The sequence below is a fragment of the Eleginops maclovinus genome, chromosome 4, assembly GCF_036324505.1.
Source record: "Eleginops maclovinus isolate JMC-PN-2008 ecotype Puerto Natales chromosome 4, JC_Emac_rtc_rv5, whole genome shotgun sequence".
Taxonomy (NCBI): domain Eukaryota; kingdom Metazoa; phylum Chordata; class Actinopteri; order Perciformes; family Eleginopidae; genus Eleginops; species Eleginops maclovinus.
In genome coordinates this window covers 16,153,244-16,178,290 of record NC_086352.1, presented here as the reverse complement: position 1 = coordinate 16,178,290, position 25,047 = coordinate 16,153,244, and the positions used below count along the sequence as shown (strand labels likewise).

The window sequence follows — 25,047 nt, the reverse complement described above, 5'->3', positions numbered from 1 at the left end:
TAGACCAGAAATAAATCGGGAATTGTGTAGTGTGGATATTGCATGTAAAGACACAGAAACCTGAGAGTGAGCACATTAATCAAAGCACTGATATAACCAGAGACTATTAGGACTGTACCAAATAATTAAAAAGCTTCATGAGAAAAGTGGGCATTATTAAAACTAACTCTGTTTAAACCTGTATTTCTGTTGTGGATAAACGCAAGGCTACATTAATATCATAAATATTACATTAATTAAAGAAATTGATCCCATTTCTGTCCATTTCAGTCTCTCTTCATCTATGCTGTATTAACACTGCGGCCTAGAAGCAATCTAACAGCACCATTAATTACATGTGTATAACCACAATAACAACAAATGTAAACATGTTCTCCATATTGCAAGGATGAAGGTGTCATAAAATATGAAAACAGACATTCAAAGATTCATTTGAAAACCTCACCAGTAGCTTTGAATCTTAAAATTCTATATTTGCAACAACCCAGCAACCTGCATGAATAATGTGAATTTACACCATCAGGACGTTATTTGGCACGTGAAATTCTTATGGGGAGATCCGTTGTTTCGTTCAGAGATTAGTGATTCATGATGTTAGAGGTGAAAGACAAAGCAACAAGAGACCTGGACATAATTTACAGGTTGAGATGGAACAGAGACACGTCTGTGAGATCTAAAGTGAGCGTGGACAGCAGGTCATCCACACAGGTGAGCACTGATAATGAGAATGTGTTGAGTGTGTGTTGTACCTGCTCTCTTCCTCGGTCTATCCTGTCCATCAGCTGATCGCCACTCTGCCGCTCCTCACTCAGGTCCAACTCCAGCTGGTCGATCCTGTCCTGCAAAACAAAGTCCGTACACCAAATGGTCAGTGAGTGTTGATATTGAATCTTCTAAAAATGATCCTGGACAATTAAGGTTTACTGAGGGGTTATAGAAAGGCCTTTTGCAATGAAAGGACGTCATCATCTCCACTACAGAAACATTTGTTTATATTTGTCATCATTATGTACCTCCATGAGTTTGATTTGTCGAGCTTTATCATCTTTAACGTGGGTCTTTGTCTCAGCCTCCACCTCCAGATCTTGAACCTTTTTCTCCAGCGTCGACTGCCTGAGGACGGCCTCGTCTCGCTCCCTCCGACACTGCCGCAGATCGTCCTCCCGGTGTGACAACTAAAATAAAATGCATTGACATACGTATTATAACTTTTTTATATTTTTGTGTGTGAAGTACTTTTTAACTGTGTTTTAAAAAGTGCTACAGGTGTACTTATTTACTTACATTTTATAAAACATGCTCATTGCTTAAATGTTTTATTGTCGTTTATAAAAACCACATCTATTAAATATTGTCTAATGCAAATACAAATCTAAGGCATGGTAATAAAAAGTCCATCCCGCTGTTCAATTCATCATCTTGCTCCTTATCTTAAGTTGCCTAAGTATCATAAATATCACCTCTGTAGAAATGACCAACAATTAAGTTGCAGCTTATGGAAATTATGATACGTTTCCCCTGAGTGAATAATGAACCCAGTGCAGCTAGTTCACAATGCATTCATTCAGCAGTGGTGCCCCCCACAGCTGGAAAATTGCCCCTATTGCTTTATACTAAGACAATGATAATTTATCATTTTCCCTTTTGTCTGAACTAGAACAAATATTTGGCCAATACTGGCCTTTCAAAGTACTCCATATTTCATAATGTTAATACTTAAGTAAGACCACATTTAAGACATGGAGCTAGGGCTGAGCATACAAAGACGCAGTCTAAGTGTAATTGGAGAATTGTGCATCTTCTCAGGCTCTGAAAAGCAATAAGCCAGTTAAGAAATTAATACATTACTGTAGTATTGATTTAATTAAAAGGCAGATCTAGGAAGTGGAACCGGATATGTCTTCCTGGTGTTTTTATTCTCCTTTCCTTCAAGACAGAAAACACATGAATGTGGCCTTGACTTGTAACTTTGAGAAATACACTGCCAAGGTCACATGGGTGTGGACCGTCGGGACATTTGAGAGCAGCTGGAAAAGTGGACTCACAAGGTCCAGCCCTGAACCAGTTTCTCAGGAGAGGGGGGGGAGGATGTGAATCCTGCCAGTGCAGCTTTCACAACAATGATATCACACAACTGACATCCTCCTCTTCCTGTGCACCAGCTGGACGAAGATACATCAGTGTGGATGCAGACAGGAAAAAGAGGATGCAGACCATGTCCTCACAAAAGGATAAAGGTAGATTCTTCCTTCCAGAGATCAAATGTCAATGCTTTTCTTTTTCTTAGCTAGAAAGCTTAAAATCAGCGCAGACTGATTAAACCTTTGAGTTTTGTTTACATGGTAGGAGTCAGGGTACATTGAGTGTGTCCTGAATGCTTTTCCTACCTGAAAAAAAACAAACAGTTGCAAACCTCTTTTGTAATGTTTTGAAATCTGCTTGTTTACAGTAACCTTCCTATATTGGCGCATTGCTTCTTTATGGGGATTATCACCTCATACAACTGTGCAATAAACAGTACTCTATTACATTACGGATGATCACACAGTAATGTGACATTGAATTACTTCACAGCAGCAGCAATTGTGGTGTTATCATGACATCATCCACAGTAAAGCCAAAAAGACCTATACAAATGTACTGCCTCTCTGGTACAGGGGAGTAAGAACATCATTAAACTTATTCACAGACCTTATAACTCCCATATGAGCAGTGATCTTTATGTCCCAATTCTCCTTTAACCACATATCTGTCAATATCCTGATGCCTTTAAATGTTCCATGAACTCTAAAACTGTATCTGTCTGATCACTGTAAAATCAATATCAACTGCCCTTTCTCTTACAATAAACATTTCATAAAAACATTAAACATAAACCCCCCTTTTCTAAAAATAAATTACTCACATTCATATGTCCACAAAAACATTCCTCACATTCTTATATGCTGACAAGGAATAATTGCCTGATTGCAAACAATGCAGCGTGACCACAGGTTAAGTTTCAACATTATTTTGCTTCAGCCACACATCAAAGTAACATAGAGGAATTTTCCACATTTCCTTTTTAATTATTTCCCTGAGTGTAAACAATAATTTTAATAAAGAGCAGAGATTTTCTACAGCTTTACTCGGCTCAACTACTTCACTTTAATTCTATGTTTTGGGTTTGAGAGGACAGAAGGGAGCAGAAATACGTAAGCGATGACATCGCTCTCTGAGAGGAGAGGATGATTAAGGTGGGAGTGGTAAAACTGGCTGAGTGAAAACAATGGCTGATCATCTACTGTTCTGCATGGGAGCGCTTGGTAAGGCTGACTAATGATGGCCTGTATTTGACCGGTTTGACCACGACCGCAGCGTCAGCGCTCAAATCTCTGACTCCTCTCTTGCGATTGGTGAGGTTGACGTACCTCTTCTTCCAGGGTTTTGGTCATCAGTAGGCACTTTTCCAGCTCGTGTCCCCGCTCCTTCAGAAGCTTCTGCAGATCAGCCAGCTCCCGACGATTGTTCTCTTTATAAATATTAATCTGTTCCTGCAGCTCCACAGTGGACGACTGGGAGGCGTCCACAATGTCATTCATCTGCAGGCAGAGAGTAAAACAAGACAGAAGGGGGGGAAAAAAACATTAAATCCACATCACAACCTGAATCCTTCACAATCCCTTAATTAAAACAAACAAAATAAAAGAAATGAATTGTTCTTCAGGCACTACTACTTCCCGATTGATGAAGAGCCTGTGAAGTCAAAACCAGCTGGCTTTCAAACTATTTCTGATTAAATTAAACTTTGAATCGTTTTTTCTTCTGGCTCTGAAAGAGTGGCCGAGGAGTGGCCATGTTCCCTGAGCAGACTGCACGTGAAACTGAAGGAGCACTTGGCCTCTGCATTGTTTGAATAACTCATTATCTAAGACCAACTCAAATCTTTTCATTAGAGTCAAAGATCAATGAATGAACCAACCTGCCATCTGACTGAGTCCACCTCTACTCATGCATTGCCTGGTTAGCTGGGATGAATGTTTCACTGCTATAAATTCAAGTGCACTCACCTCCTTTTGAAGTTTCTCCACCGTGCGGTCCAGCAGCCTCCTCTCATCCTCCATGTCATTCTTCATTTTCTTGAACTGCTCCTTCTGAGTCCTCTCTTCTTGGAACATCTCCTCCAGCTCTTTGTGTTCAGCGCTCAGTTTTGAAAAGGTCCTCTGAAGAAGGACACATTATTAAAGATGTAAAACCGTCTAACGACTCTACACGCAGCACACAGCAGCACAGTGTTAATTATCTCACCTGCACGTCCTCCAACCGAATGGTCAACGCTCGATTGGCACGAGACATCTCCTCTTCTTGCTCCTTGATTTCAGCCAAAGATTCTTCCAACAGCTTTTTTTCTCTCTGTTAAGGGCATGTAAGACTTTCATATTCTGGCTGCACAATATAGATAAGATTTAAGTTATTTAAGTCAACTTGTACGATAAAAACATCATGAAGGACTGTGATATTGTACTCTGGGACTTTTTAAGTACGTTGCAGGGGTGTGACTAGAAAATGGCACTTGAATACACCCATCATCTGCTTTAGTAAGGTCATGGCTCTAATTTGACAATAAAAATTAGACAAGTAATCTGTTGTATGTTATTACTGAAAGCGGTTCAAAGCAGTAGAAACTCAAACGCTGAGTACCTTTTGATAAATAATATGATGTGATATTTAATACTATTGCACATTAAATCATTTCCTCACACCTGCAGTCCTATTTCATATAGTAAAGTATGCTTTAGGGGCAGTGTAGAACTCAATCAGCAAAATAATAAAATTAGCAGCAGCACTGTGACCGACTCCCTCTCTGTGCATCTTGACCCCTCACCTCCAGTCTTCCAGCCCTGTCCCCCGTCCTGCTCTCCTGCAGTTTTGCCTCATCGATGATGCGGTTGAGTTTGGCCACCTCGTTTTCTAGCTCCTGTGCCCGCCTGCGCAGTCGATCGGCCTCTTGGTTCAGCCGTCCTGCTTGGCCCTCCACTGCACCCTTGGCTGCCTCCACTTCAGCCTTCTCACGGACCACTGCTGCGCTGTTCTGCAGAACACAGCGAGACACGAGGCTTCAGTACAAAGGAGGCAGGAGTCTGTGACACTCAACAGAAAGAGGAACAACGATGCACGTTGGAATATTTGAGACTCTCTCAAACGCCTCATGCAACAAAAAGCTACTAAAGGGCTCAGTTTCTCACTGAACCTTTGTTGCTGTGGAGACAGAACTACAATGTGCTCCCGTAATTCTCTCACACTTCATCATGAAGCACAAATGAAGGCAACTAAATCTGAGCTTTCATTTGCTCTGCTGATTGAGGGCTAGCAAGGCCAACCTGCTGCTACCAGATTTAGTTTCTCTACCTGATATAGTGCTGTTTTAGATTAGTCTTGTGGCGAATGCTGGCAGTGGCAGAGAGAGTTAATAGAGACTTTCCTGTGCCCGTATTTATGAATCAACAGTAAGCCTTGGCTTTGACATTTCAGGGTGAAGTGTGTGTGCAGGAGAGGAAGAGCGGGAGACAGCCGGAAATACATGTCTGTGCAACTGGAGACAAGACACAAAGAAAACTGACAGCAATCACACGACTCAATCAGCATGACAGATAACAAGTTTCAGTTATGATGAGACACTCTTTTTAACAAACAAAAGCATTGGTAAACAATAGACTAGCAACATTTTATTATTACAAGATTTTATTTGTCCCTGGTTTGGCTATTCTCTGAGGTGAGGTATGTCTGCCCTACAGGAGACATAACGGCTCATGGTGTGAAAATGAGTCAACAGGTAAATAAAGTTCAATGCTGTCTTTCTGAAAAGGCAGGTTAGTCTCTCTGACATCCAAGTATTTTAACAGCACGTGTGTAAGCGCACGAAAGCCTGAAAGCACATACACACCCACGCACACACTGCCAGAGTTGTAATCCAGCCGGTGACAGGCTGTCTCGTTGCATTTTTCTTTGCCAACAAAGCTTGGACTAAAAACTGGTTTCTTATTCCTCATAAGTACCTGTTTGAAATGCAGTACAGCACACACTATCCTGCTAATTTACATAGCATTCAGCAGGAAGAGGAAATCCTGAAATAAGGGTTACTTTGACCTAGAAAGAGACACCCATACACTTGACCACAGACCATTAGATTTTAGCTTCAGCAGGCAAAGGTGTTTAGTAAGCTATCATAGTGTAGTTAGTTTCACTGGGCATTTTGAGGAGGATGTAAAAGCTATAACCTATTTACAAATTCAAAAGGTGTAAGGCGCTCGTAGATCAGCTCGTCTTGCTGTCATTGTGCGTGAATATAGGCACTTCCTTCAGACAGGTGACGGTTGCCTCCCTGCTTCAGCGGCAGAAGGCCAGTCAGACCTGTTTCCCCTGTCTCTCCAGAGCCACCCTCATCTCTGCCTGACTGGGTCATTTAGTTTGGTCAAAGGAAAGAGGAGGCCTGTACAGACTAAATTCAGCCTAATCCACAGAAACACCGGTTCTTCCCTCAAATATTAGGCAATACATTTAGATTTCTGTGGACAAAAAATAGCAGACATTTATTATAAGACTCTTATAAGAGGCTGTAAATATAAGACAACAACCTCTGTGTAATGCAGTACAATACTGAAGCACCACAAGCTACAGCCTCCAATATCCATCAAGTTGAATCTAAATCTCTTAAACAGTTTTTACAACAAAATAGAATAATGTTCATGTAGGGGCATTAATATCAAACTCCATAGAAGTCTCAGCTTGGTATACCCTCATAAACTAGCAATTGACGGAGGAATGTCTGGACAAGTGCAGTTAGCGCCAAAACCACAGGGTCTCTTGTGTTATGGTGGGTTGTTGCAGCTTCCTCCTGTTGCCTTGAAAACTCACTTATCAAAATGTGGATTGTCAGAGGGGCTGGGCAGGATGCAAGGCTAAACACAGCTTTCACTACAATAATAAAAGCATTGACAGTGTGTGTCAGTGTGCTGTTTTAACAACATACACAATAAGTTCAGCCACCACATTTTTCCACCTGTCCCATTTCCCACACTGGGTCACACCAGTTGAAAACATGGGCAAAAGCACCCATGCAGAGGAAAAGACCCTTCTGCGACCTGTGACAGGAAGTGAAAGGAGTGCAGTGACGTTCACCTCATTTTACAAAAGTAAATCATTCATTAAAAAGTGTGAAAGCATTATTAAAGATTACCAAACAAACACTGAAGACATAATAATAACAAAACAATCAGTGTATCAGCTATTAGAGTCTAATAATCATAGTGTAATAATAAGACTGTGATTTGTTTCTTTGTTCATTTCATACAATTATTTATCCCCTTATTAAACACAAACCAAACAAAAAGAGATGGACAACACAAGCTGACTTTACAGTATTAATATGGGAATATGTGGCAGTATGATTCCTAGTCCTTTGTTCACCCCCTCTACCATGACTCAAAGTTTGACTTGGTCCCTTTTGTTTACTCAAACTGTTTGTATAAAGTTGCACATTAACTAACTTTGTGCAGTCTTTAAAGCATGCCACAAACTCTGAGGTGAAGTATTTGTCTCAGTTATTCCCACAGATTAAGCTTACAGCGTTACAAAAGAGCTGATGGTCTAAAGATAAATATAGCAGCAAGGAACCGGCAACAGAAATCTACAACCAACAGCGTGCAGGTTGTTTTCTGAAATGTTCAAATGTCATATTTCTGAGAACTGCATTCTCAAAAAGTTCCTGCAAGATGAATGTTTTTATTAACCTCACACTACCGCACATACACTTTCAAAGAAACATTTGAACTACAAATAACCAAGTTCATATGTAACTCTGAGACCTTGAAGTAAATATAATTCAGAATCAGTGTAAGACTTTCTCCCTATGAGGACATTTTCCACAAAGCCAGCTGCCAACATGTTGTCATTTCTCTCCCCTTCCCATTCCTGATGTTACTCTCCCTGTGCTTTGTTTTCTTTTTTGAAGATAAACACGTTTCCATATGTTTTCCCCCAGTCCACCATCTGGCAAACTGCAAAAACAATTGTTACAAAAAAAACAAAAAACTGAATCACACACAATACAACATGCAGTGCAAAAATATGTTTCAAAACTTAAAGCGGCTGCAAAAACACACGAACAGGGAATGCATTACAAAAAGGGGGCCACAGCAACACTAGGACATTGATTGGTTCATACTAAAGGAATCTCCTGCAATGGTTTCAGGAGGAAGATATCTATTTTAAATTTCTCTTTCACTTTTACTACAGTTGAATTCCCTCAGTCTCACTTCTTTCCTTGTAAGCACTAAAAAATGTAAAGTTATCACTTTTTAGGACCAGTTGTGGCAAAACAAAACCTGAACATCAAAAACACCTTCCTTCTCTGCACACAGACATCTATAAACTCTTATATACAGTCATACATCTCACATTCTTTATGAGCCTGCTATAAAAATTTGACTTATTAACGTTTTAAAAAGGAGTACACTGAACAAGAACATTTCTTTAAAGCGGTCTTCTCATTGAAACAAATGTTTTTAAATCAAAACTTGAGTAAAAACTAAGAAGCTGGAGCTAAAATATGCATGGAATCTCAAGTACACATTTTAACTTTCAGTCCAGCAGTCCTGAGAGCGTTGTAGACATGTACTTTATTTTAATTGGCAACTAAGCTGCTTACTGTTTTGGTTCCTGGAGATAAAATGTCACCAATCCTGTTTTTCCTTATCATTGGTTTGTGCTCATTGACAGCTAAAGTGATGTAGCCTTGCTGTGCCAAAGAAAAAAATGTGGCTTTTTGCCTTTGACAGAAGGAGGGTAAAGTAAAGGTCATGTCCTGTATGGTATCACATTATCTGAACCCTCATATCAGAAGAAGAAAAAAAAGTTATTTGGCAGTGTGAAAGCCTTCATTTACTTTGCCAGCACAAAGTGTGTGTTACAAATAAAAAGCCATTCCTCATTTCAGAAGGTAGCCAGCCTGAGGTTAACTGCAACAGAAGGCCTGTCAGGGACTGAAAGGAAGGATTGAAGTCGAAATTAAAACGCGACAGCTGAAAAGCATTGGCATGTCTTCGGTCAAAGGAGGACGGTAATCAAATCTCGACTTTTCCTCGGAGAAATGGAAACATAAACCAGCTTTTATAAGATTCTCTGTGCAAAGCCAAAGTGCCAGCTTGTTTGGATATAACAGGGCATTATAGTATGAAGATGCTCTAAGAGTCTTCATCATAGTTTATCTAGCTTGCAAGACTAAAACTTCTGAAGATGGGATCGTGTGACTCCTCCATGATCTTGCGGTTGCCAAGAAAAAATATATTCAAGTTTTTTAAATTATTTTTTACTGCCTGGCCATTAATCAATACATTCACCCATTGATTCTGTCCCAAAGTTAGTAGAATAATATATAAAAGCAATCAGATTTCATTCAAAGTGGGGTCTGTGACCTAATTCTTACCATTTTAGGGTTTCTTAATATTGACAACTTTAAATGGAGATCATGCATGTGAAGGCAGGGCATATGGGGTGGAGTACTTCACCAGATGTTGCACCTCTTTACGCTAATTACCAATTATTCATCAAATATAAGAATGTCAGTTGACTGTGACTCAAAACTGACTAAATCATGTGTCAACATTCTGGCTAAAACTCAATCAAAGGCTTGGTCAATTCTTGGAAGAAAGACAAAGAGAGGAGAAAACTGCTGTTCCAGTTTTACAGGCCAAAGGCCAAAAGAGACAAAGTTTGAATACACTGGTGAGCAAAAAAGGGAACGCCCAAAAATCCACATCCCACATAACAGTTCAAATGTTGAGACTAAAAACTCCAACATGGATATCTCAGCCTACGCTCAACACATTTACAGTGAAGTCTCAAAGAATTCTCTGAGCAGGACAGCCCGCATTACAAATGCAATTGAAAAGGCTGCCAGATTCTGATTCATTGAATCATGGTGGTGTGAATCTCAAAAAAGAAGAACATCAAAATGCACAAAAAAATACCTTTATGAAAAATGGACAATTGCTTACAACTTTACAAGAAAGCCGTGGCGCAACTGGCTGGGGAACCTACACCATTAGCCGGCGACCCGGGTTCGATTCCCGACCCGTGGTCCTTTCCGGATCCCACCCCGACTCTCTCTCCCACTTTCCTGTCACTCTCCTATCCGATTAAAGGCAAAAAGCCCCCAAAATAACTTTTAAAAAAAGAAAAGAAAGCACACTGCCATTTTAGACTGTCTGAAATAGCTAACTCAAGTTTTAACCTTAGTCTTGGAAATCTCTATGGGAAATGTGTGTTTAACTCCAGCAAGTTGTTTTGGCAGATTAGGCTACTACCACATCAGCACTCACAGGCAGGCGGGAGGTAGAGGAACAACAAACACTGAAATCCAGCCAATGCCGGGTTTCACACGGACGTGACCCTTATAAGACTGTGCAGAAAACCTTTTGTCACAGAACTCCTTCTGCATTTATTTACCTTTTTTGTAGTGTATATTGAGATCAATCTATAAAGTTATCATTAAAGCTCTTTGAAAGCAAACAAGGATGAAACACTCATTTCTTACTGTCTGTCAAGATCCAGACACTCTTCATCATTTCCTCTACCACTCGCTGCCCAGCGTCTCCTCTCCAGTCACCAGCTAAATCAGCTCCTAAAGCTACGCTGGGAAATGTATTGCTATCATCAAACACACAGACAGATGCGGGGGTCTTTACTTCCAAGACACGCCTTAGGGGGAACTCTTCCCGGGGCCACCTAAGTTTGATGATCAGACAGTGAGACTTCAGTTCACACATTGCTAGAGATTAGTCGAGAAGCAGGCTGCGATATGCGCGAAAATGGCACAGGCCAGAAAATGAGCTGCGTTTAGGTGAGCAGGAGATCACTGCGGAGTCTTGTGTGGAAACTGTGGAGCTGGGAAATGAAAAAATACCGCATTTGGGATTGAGGTTACAGATGAGAGCGGGATAATAACGTGTCAGTGTTGCACACTGTGGTTGAGGGCTGTAGGTGAAACATAACAAGAGCTGAAAATAGTGTGATAAGCACACAGCTCTGTCTTTACAGTTAGGAGGGGAGGGTACAGCTGAGACCTATTAAAGCCTCGGACACGGAGAATCCGGAGCGCCGCGGAGATGGAGATGCAGTAGCAGAACCCTGAGGAGACATAAGAGAAAAGATCCGAGCATCTCCCGCAGGTCGGAGCGGGTGCACTGTAACAGATCTGGAGCTGAGTGGCGAAGGAGGTCTGCAGGGAGCACATTCTCCACTTTGACCCCCACATTCCTGGAAACAGACCCTTCTCCCTAGCACCGCACCTCATCTTCCCACATTTTTTGCATACCAGCACATGCTGACACGAGGGATCAAATTCACTTCCATATGTGCAGAAGCTTTTGTTAGAGGATGTTAAGTTAAGAAAATTCATATAATTTTAAATTTATGACCACCATATTTAAACTTACAATGAAATTCCACAGATTTCAGTTCATTGAAACACAATGCAGCTTTCAATACAAGACACAAAACAGGCCCCCCGCTCCTTTCAGGGGTCAGCCACGCATCCCCTTTTCTACAGCACACTGACCCACTTATTCAGCCTGTCCCAACCCCCGCTGCTATTATTGTGTGAAACAAACTCATCATTCATTATCGACTGAGGTCCGCAATTACCCCCACTCTTTCAGGGCACAGAGAGAAGAGGGGATACGATGCAACTCAGGAACGGCAGCTCATTAGATTGGTGATGCCTTGCCACCGCAATTAACTAATCAGAGCAGCTCGGTGCTCCAGTTTCTAGCATTCTGCTTCACATGGGCCGCTCTGGACGACCCAAACAGGCCCACTCAAAGCAGAGAGCAGCACTTTGGTCCGAGATGGGGCACAAAATAAAACCATATGCACAGTTCACTTTCTTCCCCTCTGTCTGACCCCTTATCAAAAGTAGAAGCGTACATGAGATAATAAACGGCCTCCTTTTAATGTCTTTCTTATCAACTGTTGATCAGACTGCTGGTCACATGCTGTGACCATTTGAACTTCAAAAGGCTTTGGGTTCCTTTGGGATGTTCAGCAAGATTAATTTGGGGATTGGAGCCCATCCCACTGTATTTTGTACATATGCTGATTTTGCAGATTTAAGTGATTTAATGTTTGCCTTCTAAATGCCGACCGTTCAGATTTAACCATCAGTTTGAAGATTGCCCCGACATAAATACATTTGTATAATAATCATAAATGTGCCACTTTATGGATGAATTTGAGTTAAAGTTTCAGCAGATTAATTAATAAGCAAAGCATTATAATGTCCAAATGCCTCACAAAGTCTCAACTTAGGACAACATCAATTCAAGCACATTAATCAAAGGCTCAAACGAGTGAGGACATTTTTAGATCTTAAAGGAAAAACAAACAATGACTTCATCTTTCCAAGTGCTTACAAAGCACTGAGGGTAAACCCCTGATGACAGACTCCCTCGGGGGAGCAGTACCTCTGTTCAACAAAAGGAAATGTTCTCATACAGTGTTTCTGCAGAGCGCTGCTGTGGACCCCCACCAGGCCTGCAGGAAGCCGAACACAAGGACGACTTCCACAGTTTGAGACAAACAGGACACACGTGATTCACACAGCGACTTTACTAAAAACAATGTGTCGTCGGTCTTTTCAGCCTCCTGCCATGCTGCTCAACTCACCTCCTTCCTCCATGTTTGAGACATGCTCTGAGGTTTTTTCCTTTGTAAATAATGGCTGGTTCATCACTGATTTAAGGTTTATAAATGATGATTAGGAGCACGTTTTCAGTATTGGAACTTGCTAGAAACAATAGTGCTGACCTTGCCAGTGAGACAACTCCTAACACTGTCATGAACAGATAACCCTAAATAATATTATCACTACATTATAACATTAAGAGTATAACATTAGTATTCCTGTAAAATGTTCCTCTCTAGAAAAACAAGATAAGGAAACACCCCCACAGTGCACTGGTGAAAGACACTTCCACTGAAAAATTATGACAAACTACATTTAACAGTTACTTAGTATTTAGTGTTTTTTTAGATTAAACAAAGTGCAAGTATGCAGAGCCTTATTTTCAAATGCCTGACTAGGAGAAAACCTTCAGCTTCTCACCAAAGCTGGACCACATCCCCCCCATCCTCATCCAACTGCGCTGGCACCCTGTAAAATGATGGATAGACTACAAAAACCTCCTGCTCACCTACAAAACCTTCCACAACCTGCCCCCCAACTATCTGGCTGACCTCCTGTAGGAGTACAACCCCTCTTGCTCCCTGCGTTCCTCCTCTGCTGGCCTGCTAACCGTCCCCAAACCCATGCCTATTCACCATGGGTTAGTTTAGCTGCACTGCTCCTAAACGTTGGAACTCTCTCCCCCCACACATCCGACAGTCTGACACAATCACCACATGCAAGTCCCTCCTCAAAACCCACCAGTTCAGATCAGCCGACTCACTGTAGTGCTACATATCCCTTGTTTCCCTAAATGTTTCCCTTTGTACGGTTTTAAATCTTTCTTTAGAATATTGGGTGCTTTGAAAGGCGCTTTCAAATAGAATGAATTATTATTATTATTACTGCTATAGGTGAACATCATGCTGATCCGTGTGTTGAAACTACTTTGTTTATGTAATGTGGTTACATCAACACTAAAAACTTCAATGTTTAAGCTCTTTATCAGCGTTTCACTGCAAGACCGCCAAAAACATATCATGGAATTACTGATGTATGACTAACACAGCAGATATGCACAAAAACATCTGCTTATCACATCATGAAATCTACGCACATACAAGTATAACTGGATTTTACAGTGTTCACAGAGATGTAGGAGGATGTCTGTAAATATAGAAAATTCATCTGCAAACTTGTCTTTCATGTTCATGTCCATCAGGTTACAGTGGTACCTGAAAAAGTATTATTCAGCCGAGGAGACTAAAGGGAGTTTAATGCGCTGTGCAGATCTGTGAAAATATGTTGTTGGATGACAATATTTTAAAATTCTTGTTGGATGAAAATGTTGCATGGTTCAATAAATCCAGCTCTTAAATCCAAAAATGTTTTCCCCTACCTTTCCTGTTACTTTTGTAAATCTTTTCCAGAGGAATACAGAGATACTCATTTAAAGAGCCTAGCATATTTTGGACACAGTCTATCCTGCCTGTTTTAAATCCAGCGTCTCAGTATTTTCACACGCAGCGCCACAGATGGAAGATGTAAATAAATCTACATCAAAGCAGCGCCCTAACCTCTGAGGATGAACATATGGCATTAATCGCAAGGCAAAACACACACAGAGTTACAGCGCCCCTGATGAGCTGCTTATCTCCAATTCCTCTTTGACAGGGTGTGTTTCTGGAGTGGGGGAGGGCGAGAAGGAAATGAGGAGGAGGGAACACAGAGTGGGGAAGTGCAGCAGGGGGGGGGGACAAACATTATGCTGAATACCTGCTTGGCCTCCACCAAAGACGCCTGCAGCCGGCTTATTTCCTTCTCATACTGCTCCTTCATCTTGTCCACTTCTTGATCGTGAGCGGCCACTTCCTCCTTCAGGGCTCCTTTCAGAGCCGTCAGCTCCCTCTCTCGCCTCCTCAGCACCTCCTCCTGATCCTCCTTGGCCAGAAGAACCTCCTGCATCTCCACCTTCAGTTGCATCATGTCCTGTGGGAAACGATACAGTTTAGTTACTTTTTTTATCTTGAAAGAATTTGCTGGATCAGACCAGTTTGACCGTGACCCTTCATTTTGCTCTTGCCTTAGGTTATACAGACACAATGTTCAGTAATAGAAATCAAATACATTTTTGATACACGGTTTCAGAATTGTATTCATCGTAATTTGCCCTGAGATAGTTTATTTTGTAGCATCTCCAGAGAGAAGTCTTTCAGATAAAGTCATCACTATTTGCAGTTTCCATTGTTTACTGGAATTAACAAACTAAAATTAATTCTGTGATATTTCAGTTTGACAAACAATATCAATATTTGTAGTAAAGGATGCGACAAATCATCGATCATCCGGAAAGGCTGGTCACTTAACTGGTTGCATAGAAGTATAACTGTATAAATAGAAAGTGAAACAGCAATGCAGAAGTTAACTCCCTCCAAAGCAACATTTGAAAGTATGATTTATGTATATGGTTTTAATATTCAAGCGGCAGAGCAGAAAGCTTTTTTATCTTTCATGGTGCTTTTGGTGATGTCAATAAGCTACAGATTGTACAAGCTCTCAGCCAAAATACAGTCTTCTTCTATAGAACAATGAACACAGTATTACCGCCATAATGATGTCTTTCTCTCCATCTGCGTCTGACTTCTTGGCCGAGTCAAGTTCGTCGTGCATCTCTGACAGCTGGTCCTGCAGGTCTCTGATCTCTGTCTGGTGCTGCTCTCTCTCCATCTTCACCTGGAACAGCCTGACAAAAATCACATGACATGTCACAACACAGTGCAGCCCCTCTACATGCTGTGAAGTATATGCACACACACATGGGCAGCACCTGTGCTGGGTCTTAGTGTGAGGCCTTCAGAGCACAGGGGTTAATAGCAATATCTGAACGATGGCAAACCAATAATGTCCAAACGGCCTCTACATGACAACGCCGTGGGGGAGGGTGTGTAAGTGATGTAAGGCACCTTGGACAAATGGGCCCACACTTATGTGGACTGAAGCATCTATTTCTGCTGTAAAAAAAATGCTAAAGTTGTTTGGTTTTTGGCCATTGGTCCTGAAAATTTCAAAGCTAAAACTTCAAATGATTATCAAAAAGAAAAACAAACCTGAAATTACAAGTTTGAAGTGAAAGAACTTGAAATCAGAAATAGAAAATGATTTACAATAAAAGACCCAAGAGAAAAGGAAGACGATATAAAACATTAAAGCGCAAGGAAGTCTAGAGAAATACCTTTAAAACATTCCTATCTATTTCTATCTAAAACCTGGAGAACAGCAAGGAAACTCTCAGACAGGGGATAGTAACAACACTCTGGACATCAGACTAAGCTGTAAATACCAGTTGTATAATATGTAAAAGGAGCTGACCAGTTGAAAGTAAATCAGTCACCAAGCACGCATTAATATGCGGGGTGAAAGATAAACCAGAGGAGAGACAGCGTGCTGTTTAATAAGACAAAGAATTCACATGGTAACCACTTCAGTAACCAAAAACAGTCTGACTGGTTTCATCAACAGACACCCTACACTGCTTTCTCTTTCAGAGAAACGTAAAGTTACAACAGCTATAAGTGCAAAGCAACAGCCGATAAATAACACGTCAAGGTGAATGTATTTATTATTACTGTTGTATCGCACAGTAAAGTTATTACTAAGGCATTGTTCATCTGATAAACAGCTTCTATAAAGATGCCAAATGGAGCCTAACTAGGAGCGTCTTAAGAGCAGATGTTCCCGCTTCCCTCTGTGTAGGCTCCTCAACAAAACAGCAGGGAGCAATGACACCACCATGATCCTTCACCATCTTCCCACCAGAAACGCTTCCAATTGTTTTTCTGGAGCACAATAGCAAGATGAGAATACCAGTGATATGAGCTGACCTTGCGTGTTTTGCTTCCAAGCCAAACACTTTTAGCACATTTTAAGTAAAAATACTGGCAATGACAAACTACATGGTCAACACAACATCCTGTAATTGCTAAATACAGCAATGTAAGTAGATGAATCTGTGCTGATCACTGTGTGACCACTGTCAGTCTCCAGAGTTGTCACTTACTCTTCCACTGTGTTCTGCAGCTCCAACTCCGTTTTGGCAAGTTTCTCCCTCAGACGCTTGCACTCCTCTTCACTCCTCTCCAGCTTCCGCTGCAGCTCCTTCAAATCTGCTACCGTCCTCTTTTCAGCCTGATTCTTCTGTTGGTAAAACACAAACATTCATGTTGACATTTTGATTTCATTGTAGAGACAAGCATCGTCTGCACCAAGCTATTAGTCTTTAGAATGAATTGATCTCACTGTTTCAATCTGCTTGATAAAAGCATAAAGACATGGTAACTTTTCATCAGGATCAGAATCGGAATCAGAATACTTTTATTCGTCCCACAGTGGGGACATTTACATTTGGTACAGCAACAACAAAGCCAACGACAGCTTTAAAAAAAAAAGTATGCATTAAAAATATATATATTAAAGATAAAAAAATAGAAAGAAAAAAAAAGGAATTACACAATTGTGAAAGTGACTCATTTGTGAAAGTTTGAATTGTTTAACTAATACAGTAAACAACAGTGTTTTGAATACCCACTAAAAACCCACTCAATACAGAATTACAAGTTTTGAAGAGAGTGGAGTGCCGTTGTGAAAAGCTAAGCAAATTATACATCCAACCAGTAGTCCAACAATATCTCTTTACATTAAACAAGGTGAACAGAAATCCCTTTCCATTTAAACCCTTGTTTAAAGGATATTATTCTCAATCAACAACTTAAGCAATAAAGCAGCATGCAAAAATAAACAGGAACAGTTGCGGTTAAACTGTTCTCACCGTCGTTTGGTCCTCAAGTTTTCTCTTCAGTTCGGCCAGTTCTTTACCCAGCTCCTCGTTTTGCTCCAGCAGAGCTTTTGTCTGTGCAGAAAAATCCGGAGACTGACAGAAAGAAGAGAGACGTTTTAGAGCTGTTTATTATTTGATATGATCCAGTAGGTATTAAAACACAAACTGACTGTTTAAGTTTGGCATTAAAACTCCTTTATTTAGTAAAAGGTGAATAATCAATATATGTGCAAAGTAAACAGCGCTAATGCAAGGATAATATGCACACAGTCTTAAAAGATCCCATTAAATCGCTTTGAGACAATTTCCTTCAGTGGTTTAAATCAAACAGGACGTTAAGGAAGTATTTAATTCCTGTTTGCACAAATTAGTTTGCATGTATCAACCAGTTGATCTTTCCACCATTTACTGGCTGATAGCTAAAGCATGAATGTAAAATACACTTTTACAACCTTAAGTTTACCATCCCAATATAAAAATACGGGTATGTAAAGAAAGCAGAGAAGACTTCTTTAATTATTAATGATGCACCACAATAAATAACAACGTCTCACTTTGTTGTCGCCTTGTGCGCTCGCCGTGGCTCGAGACTTCAACGTCTGAATCTTCTCAAAGACGAGGTTGACCTTTCTTTTCGTGTTTTCATCATTATCCACGCTTCTGCAGACACAAACCCATGCACACAAAAACACCAAGACAAAGTAAGTTAACACTCTGGTTAATAAAAGGTATAAAAACTCAACTTTCCTCAGTGTTTCGGGGATCAAGAATTCATTCAAACTGTTCTGGGAACAGAGTAAATGATTCCCAGCTTAGAAAGGGTCAGAAGGGATCCCGGTGCTTTGATGTGTCACTTCACAGCACAAACAGCTTCATTACACCCAACTAATAAACTATGGGGCAAATAAGCGGAAGAATCAAACGCATGCTCAGTATTATGGAATTGAACTTTTCCTTAGTTTTGGTTACCTAACTTTTAGGAACCAGAGCTAAAATGTTGCAGTAACCATGGCTGAGTTAACTCAAATCACCATTTCTAATGTGTTTTAAATGCATTCTAACAAGATAATATAAGTGATATAGTATAGTTAACATTTAAATTAAAGTATTAATTCTGTTCATATTATTTATTACTCATACTAAAATAATTCACAGTATTTAGGTCTTTCTCTTTAGTATATTTTTTTCTGGTCAGTGAAAACCTTACTAAACCTAAAAAACAACTTAGTCGTAGCTAAGAAAAAGCAGCTTTGTCTCGACCATTAACCACTGAGTTTGTCTCCAGACGTTTGAAAGCCCAGAGATGGAGGATTCTTTCCATCCACAGAATGACTATTAATCCTTCCGTTGAAGTGAAAACATCAGAAACCACAAAACTGGATCACACCCTTTCACATGACAGCAGTGATATATATTACTTCAATAATTGACATGGCTGACACAGAAAGCCAATCCCCTTCCCAAACCTCTCCTCGCCTCATACAGATGACTTTCATTACATTTTTATAACCCCTGTTAGTGAATGTTTGTCTTCCGAGTCCTTGGGAATGTAGCTCAGTTTCAGCTCCAGCACTTCCATCTGTGTTTCCTTTCCTTTGTCCTGCGACTCCTGACCTGTGGCCCGACACACCCAAACTGTTTCCTGCTCTCTTTCCACACTATCACAAGACTGAAGCACATGCGAGAACTGTAAATTCATGCACAACTAACAGATTTTCTGCAGTGAAGTTCAACTTGTATTTCTTTTTCACTTTCATTGTCTCCAAAACGAGTCTTGACAGTGACTCTCACAGAGACTTTAAAGAATGCATAAGCCATCATAGGCCATTGGCTGCTGTAAAACCTGAACGTAAATTATCCTTTTAAACCAACATGCCTTTCCTTGAGAGGCAGTGTCTGATTACAAGAGCGAACAGAAATGTTTTCACACTGCGGCAAAGAGAAAACAACTGAAAAAGAGGGATTCTGCGAGAAAACAAACTTCAGGCGGCTGGATACCTCACAGGCGGGATGGGAGGGTAAGAGGAGCACATTCCTTAACTTTTATCACAAACAGTCCAGCTATGATAAAATCCACAGTCTTCCATGTTAATACATGGCCTTATGGAGCAACATGTTTGATTCAGAGTAAACAACATACTCAGTACATGATTCAACTAACAGGGAATGATAAAGAGTGCAACATTTTCCTTTTTACTATCAGTGTTATGAAATTAAACCCCAAAATACACTGATAAGAAAAAACAAAATCAAGGTAACTCACCCGTCTTTAAGGTAATTGAACAAAATTTGTTTTGCTGTCTCTTCGTGTGTTTGTTGTGAAAGCTCCTGCTGACCTTTCAGGAGATCAGGTGTGGCCTGGAAATGGCAGGAAATGAGAGGGAGAACTTAATGAAATGAGACAGGTCTTAACAAAGCAAATAAAGGCTTTTCAATAAGATATAACAGACATGGATAATATGTCAGATCTCTTTTTACCTGAACATCTGCCTCTGTACTTGTCTTTTTGTCCGGAGAGGAAGGCTTGGATAGATATGTTGACATCAACGTTGTTGAAACCTTTCCAGCTGAGGAGACACTGTCCTCACTCACTGTCCTCTTAAATGGTACGGATGAGGTGCGAGTCTGTGGCTTTCTGTAACCCTGTATGGTGCTGACACCAGTAGAGAGTGTGCTCTGCGGGGAGCCGGGTGCGCTGGTGGCACGAGATGAAGCCCTGGATTCGGCCTTACCATCTACAGCCATGAGCCAGGAGTCCTGACTGCCAGTTGCTTTCTGCCGTAGCTGTGAGGGACGCAGGACATGCTCCATTGATGTGCCTCGCTGGTGGTTTAACCCGTCCACGTAGCTAGAGCCATCTCGCAGGCCGAAGGCGCTGTCCACACTGCGTGCGCGCTTCCTGTCCTCTGGATTGATCCTGTTCCTGCGTCCCGTTCTGCCTCTACGCTGGTGGTTTCCCTCTTTGCCATCAAACTTGTCAATTAGCTCGTCCACACCGGGAATGGAGCCTGTGTCAATGTCTCTGCCCGAACCTGGGAGGAAAGGGATGTAGCGGCGGTTCGCGTGGCGGTTGATGGTGTCTGCGTACAGGGCGTCCATCTGGTCGTCCACAAGAGCCTTCGAGGTGGAAGATGAGGATGAGTGGCGGGAGCGGGATGAGGACTGAAGAACTGGACCACTGGAGTCTGTCCTTCGTAGAGGAAGGACATCAGGCTCACGGCGGGAGCGCTCGAGGCTGGAGTTGGTGCTGCTCATAGAAGTGGGAGACTGGCATGACGTCTTGCTGTTCTCACTCGTGGGATTCGACACAGTTGAGGGCTGAGGCTGGGCTGGAGACACCGACTGCTGGTGAGTTTTAGAGCCCGGCCTTGTCTGAGGTGGATTCAGGTTAGAGAGACGAGGTTTGGACTTCAGCTGAGCCACTTGTGATTCGGGCATGGCCTGAGGCTGAGCGGAAGACTGGGGTTGCGACCTCGGCTGAGGAACAGCCGTCTTACCCAGGCTCTGGGATGGAGGTTGCCGTTTCTCTGGCTGCGCAGGAACTTTATTCCGATCAAGGCTTGACGAATTGGTGTTGGATGGGGAAGCAGATTTGGAGGCGGAAATCTGTTGCTGGTTCCCAGTCTCATGGGGAGGCAGGGGCATTGAAGGCAGGCTGTGGAAAGTGTCGATGTTCAGGGAGTTGTTCTCCGGATCATAAGGCTGCAGAATCTCAGGGTGCTTCTGAAAGTTCAGAAGGGAAGATGATTTATTTCCTTGTGAACCTTCGATGCCATTTTGAGGACCAGTGTGATGAGTCATCTTTTGAGACCTGTACTCCATGAAAGGGTCGTTGGATTCACCTTCCTTTGCTCTCCTGAAATCATAATCCTGGTAGTTCTCAATAAAAGAGCCATCTGTGTCGATGTACCCATTGCTGTTGGGGTCGACGAAGGATTGAGGACCCTTGTCCTGGTTGTTGAGAACTACGTAGGGGTGTCCATCTATACCCTGGACACGGATGCTGAGACCGTATGTACCAGCTCCATTACTGTGGGGCCTGGAGGGGCGGGACGGCTGAGTGTGGCCCCGCTGTGGTCCACTGTTAGGAATGCCAGTCACTCTGTACGACTCCATCAGGAATGCAGAAGGAAAATTAATCCCTCTCCCTCGATCAGGTGGTCCACCTCTGCAAGCAAAGATTCAGACAGGTCAATGAGACAGAGACGAGATGATTCATGATTCAATAATGACTCCAAAAGTTTCCAAGTGTACACTCAGCCACTAATGAAACATTAAAGCCTTGCTGCATTTAATTACGTCCGCTTTGATTTGCTTTAATTGTTATGAATAAGCGATTGAGAGTTACAATACTTTGGTATTTAAAAATAGTCCAACAAATGAGCTGTTTTGTCTGCCCTAAATCCAATGATATTAAGTGAAATATGACACAAAACAGAGGAAACGGTGACGCTCGATACTTTAGAGGCAAAAATTGCTTTTATTATAGATTATCTAAATATTTGTTGTTGCTTTTTCTGTAGATGAATAAATCAGTCAACAAATTGTTTTGTTTTGTTTTTGCATGAGCCTCATTGTTTTTCTTTCTCTTCACTGCAATTTTTCCTGTCAAACTGCTCAGCTAATGTGCTGTGACAAAATGAAGAACAAGACAATAAGCTCCCTGTGTTGCCTAACATCTCAGAACCCATAATATCTCTGAAAATATGAGTCACGTTCTTTGTAAAAATGACCAGGTACTGTTTATAAAAGCGTCAAAAGGGAAGTGACTAAAATGTATGGTTAAACAAAGTGACTGTTCGACAAGCATGACAAAGAATATAGGTTAAACGGGCTTAGATAAATAGGTATTGACAGATAGATAACACCATGAGTCAGTCAGACCTGAGAGAAATGCGAGAGCTATCATCTCTACACAACTCTGTTAGGTTCAAAGGGAATGTGTGTGTGAATGCATGTGTGTATAGGCATGCACAGTGTAGTGTAACTGATCCTTGTAAATTACATTGTAATTTGCAGCCCACACTCATGGGATACGTCTTGAAAAGAAAGCGACAAAATCTCATTAGGCTCACTTTTGTCACATTTATAATAATTGCAAGGTTGTCCGGGGTTGACAGATTTGCAGCATAATCGTGAGAACACAGCTGGCAATAAATATCAAACTGTGTACAAATATTAAAGTAATCTGCTTAGTGATTTTCAGACACATTTATGCCAGGGAAGCCGGTGAAAACAAAGCCGTCAGCAGCCAACACGTGTTTCCCTGGACAATGGGCCTTTAACAGGTTCCTGTTTGCCTTGCTGATAGCGTTTCATTCTACCTGATGTTACAAGACAAAGACAGACCCAGATGGGCCTGGAAGAAGGACAGAGATAAGACTGGCAACAAAGCTCAAGCAGGACACCTCACATTAGCATTAAATAGGTAAGGACAGGCCTAAGGACAACTGATACTTACTGAGCCGATTTAGTATCGAGCAGATCTAGTCATTAATCAAGTCCAGATGCCTCATCTTACAATTTTAACAAAATTCTAAATGAATGTGTTCAAATGTAGGGTGTTCTGCCTTGAAGCACACTACAACCCTTGCAACAATATCAAAATCAGAAACAAACCAAACCTGAAAACATAACCTTGTTTGCCCCAGGTCACAAAATACAGAACCAGGTAAGGTTTTAACGACGATATGCACCGTGAGAAGAATTTTTACTGAAACAGACTTGCCATACTGGTTGTCTCTAGTTCCATTGAGCCATTTTTGGAACAAGTTGGAAATGTCGAATCAATTAGCAGGAATGTTTATTGAAATAATTTATGTTTTAGGCTATTGTTTTTGCATCAATATGAATGATAAATAACAGTTTCTTAAATGACTCTCCCGATGATGTACTCTATTCAAGTATATCGATATAGATCTAGTATGACATACATTCTGATGGACGATTTCAGGGTGTCCTTCAGGAAATTAGCCATATGACAGATCTTATACTGTATGGCATTTGCTGTATAAAATGGCTGTTTTCTGAGAAGGGTAAAAAAACATATTTTAAGGATGACTCCACTCCATGCAATAAATGAGCATTATTCACATCAGCTTGAGGTTGAGAAGTCATCCTGGTGCATATTAGTCAGACAGCTTCCCACTCAGTCTTTACTGGAGGAAAGAAGGAGGCCAAGGCAAAGTGACCTGTCCAAGAGGAAGAGTGATGTTTGAGGACAGATTGAAGCTAAAGACAACACACAATGGAGTCTTTTATACTTAGTGCCACATTTATGCTCCAACAAGTGTGCAACTGTCTTCCTCCCATTGTATTTTTCCAAGCAAAACGACGAAAAACCCCGACTGAGCTGTCCTTCATAGAGGCAGTGCTGCCTTCACTGACCCCTGTGCTGCAGACCAGAGAGGTCAGCACAGCTGCACAGGTTAGATGTCAAGGGCCTGGCTTTGATCTGTGCAGAGGGGACACTCTGCAAAGATTTAACAAAGCAGATTTGTATCTCCTCATTTGAACTCACTAGTTTTCTGTGTCACAGAGAGTGCAGACACTGTGTCTGTAGCTGACTCACATGACTGCATGAAGAAAACACATCAGTTAACAGCAGTGGGCCGACTCTTGAAAGAGTACATTTAAATTGTGACCCAAGTCAGTCCAAACTGCGAGGATTTACTCTGTGGGAAAATATTATAAAGTTACGTAACGTGATTTTGAGTTCACTAATCTGGAGCGACAGGTAAGTGAAACGTGAACGTAAATGAGTAACTTCAAACACATTAAAAATAATATGGCAGATAATTAAAGACCAATATTTACAATAACGCTTTTAAATAGTTAGTTGAGTAATTAAAGTGAAGAAGAAGTAACTGGTGGTTTTAGTTGACAACATTTCAGGACATCGCTGCTCGGTGCAACAGGTGGCATAAATCACACTAGCAGCCTGAGATTTACTGAAAAACAGTTCTCTTTTCCGTGAGTAACTCAATAAAGTCCAGTTTATAGCTGGTTAATTGTCCTGTATGCTGTTGGAATCAGTATTTTTAGACTATTCTTAAGTTCCACCGCTGTTTACGCTCTCACAACAGTATCGTTACAATTAAAACTTTATTTACTCACCAGCTTCGGTTTTCTCTCTCTTTATCTCGTTATCGCAGATTATCAGCGTTATTTATAATCAGTTTTAAAAGATAAACGAGTTGTGCAAAGTGCCCACGCCACTGCTTGCTAACTTATTTAGTCCTGTGTTGTTTTCTGGGAGAGAGAGCAGCAGTTCAGAAAGACGTCCGACCCTCCCGGCCGCCCCGCCTCCTGAAACAAGCGTACAACCCGAGAAACCCGCCCACCTACCCAAAATCCAACCGGCTGGTCCAGGAACAGATTTCACATCTCAAAGCCTCCCTGAACCCTCGTTCAAGACCGAACTGGTCCGGCTGTTTGGACCTGCCAAGCTCGGTTCGCTTCAGACCAGCGGGGTCTCAAAACACCAATTACGTGAGACCAGACCACATTAATC

General features: G+C 41.4%; 1 protein-coding gene across 1 annotated transcript in view; it reads right to left on the bottom strand.

Annotated features, from left to right (window-relative positions):
- cgnl1 (cingulin-like 1) overlaps positions 1-24,838 on the bottom strand; it is a 30,534-nt gene extending 5,696 nt beyond the window's left edge. The window contains exons 1-14 of the mRNA XM_063881664.1: positions 24,651-24,838; positions 20,013-21,702; positions 19,798-19,892; positions 18,089-18,194; positions 17,526-17,627; positions 16,758-16,894; positions 15,305-15,443; positions 14,477-14,689; positions 4,865-5,071; positions 4,288-4,392; positions 4,050-4,202; positions 3,411-3,581; positions 1,014-1,175; positions 750-839 (exon numbers count right to left, since the gene is read on the bottom strand). Of these exons, the coding sequence (XP_063737734.1) occupies positions 750-839; positions 1,014-1,175; positions 3,411-3,581; positions 4,050-4,202; positions 4,288-4,392; positions 4,865-5,071; positions 14,477-14,689; positions 15,305-15,443; positions 16,758-16,894; positions 17,526-17,627; positions 18,089-18,194; positions 19,798-19,892; positions 20,013-21,650 (3,318 nt within the window). The 5' untranslated portion in view covers positions 21,651-21,702; positions 24,651-24,838. The remainder of the gene's footprint in view (positions 1-749; positions 840-1,013; positions 1,176-3,410; positions 3,582-4,049; positions 4,203-4,287; positions 4,393-4,864; positions 5,072-14,476; positions 14,690-15,304; positions 15,444-16,757; positions 16,895-17,525; positions 17,628-18,088; positions 18,195-19,797; positions 19,893-20,012; positions 21,703-24,650) is intronic.
- Positions 24,839-25,047: the final 209 nt, after the last annotated feature.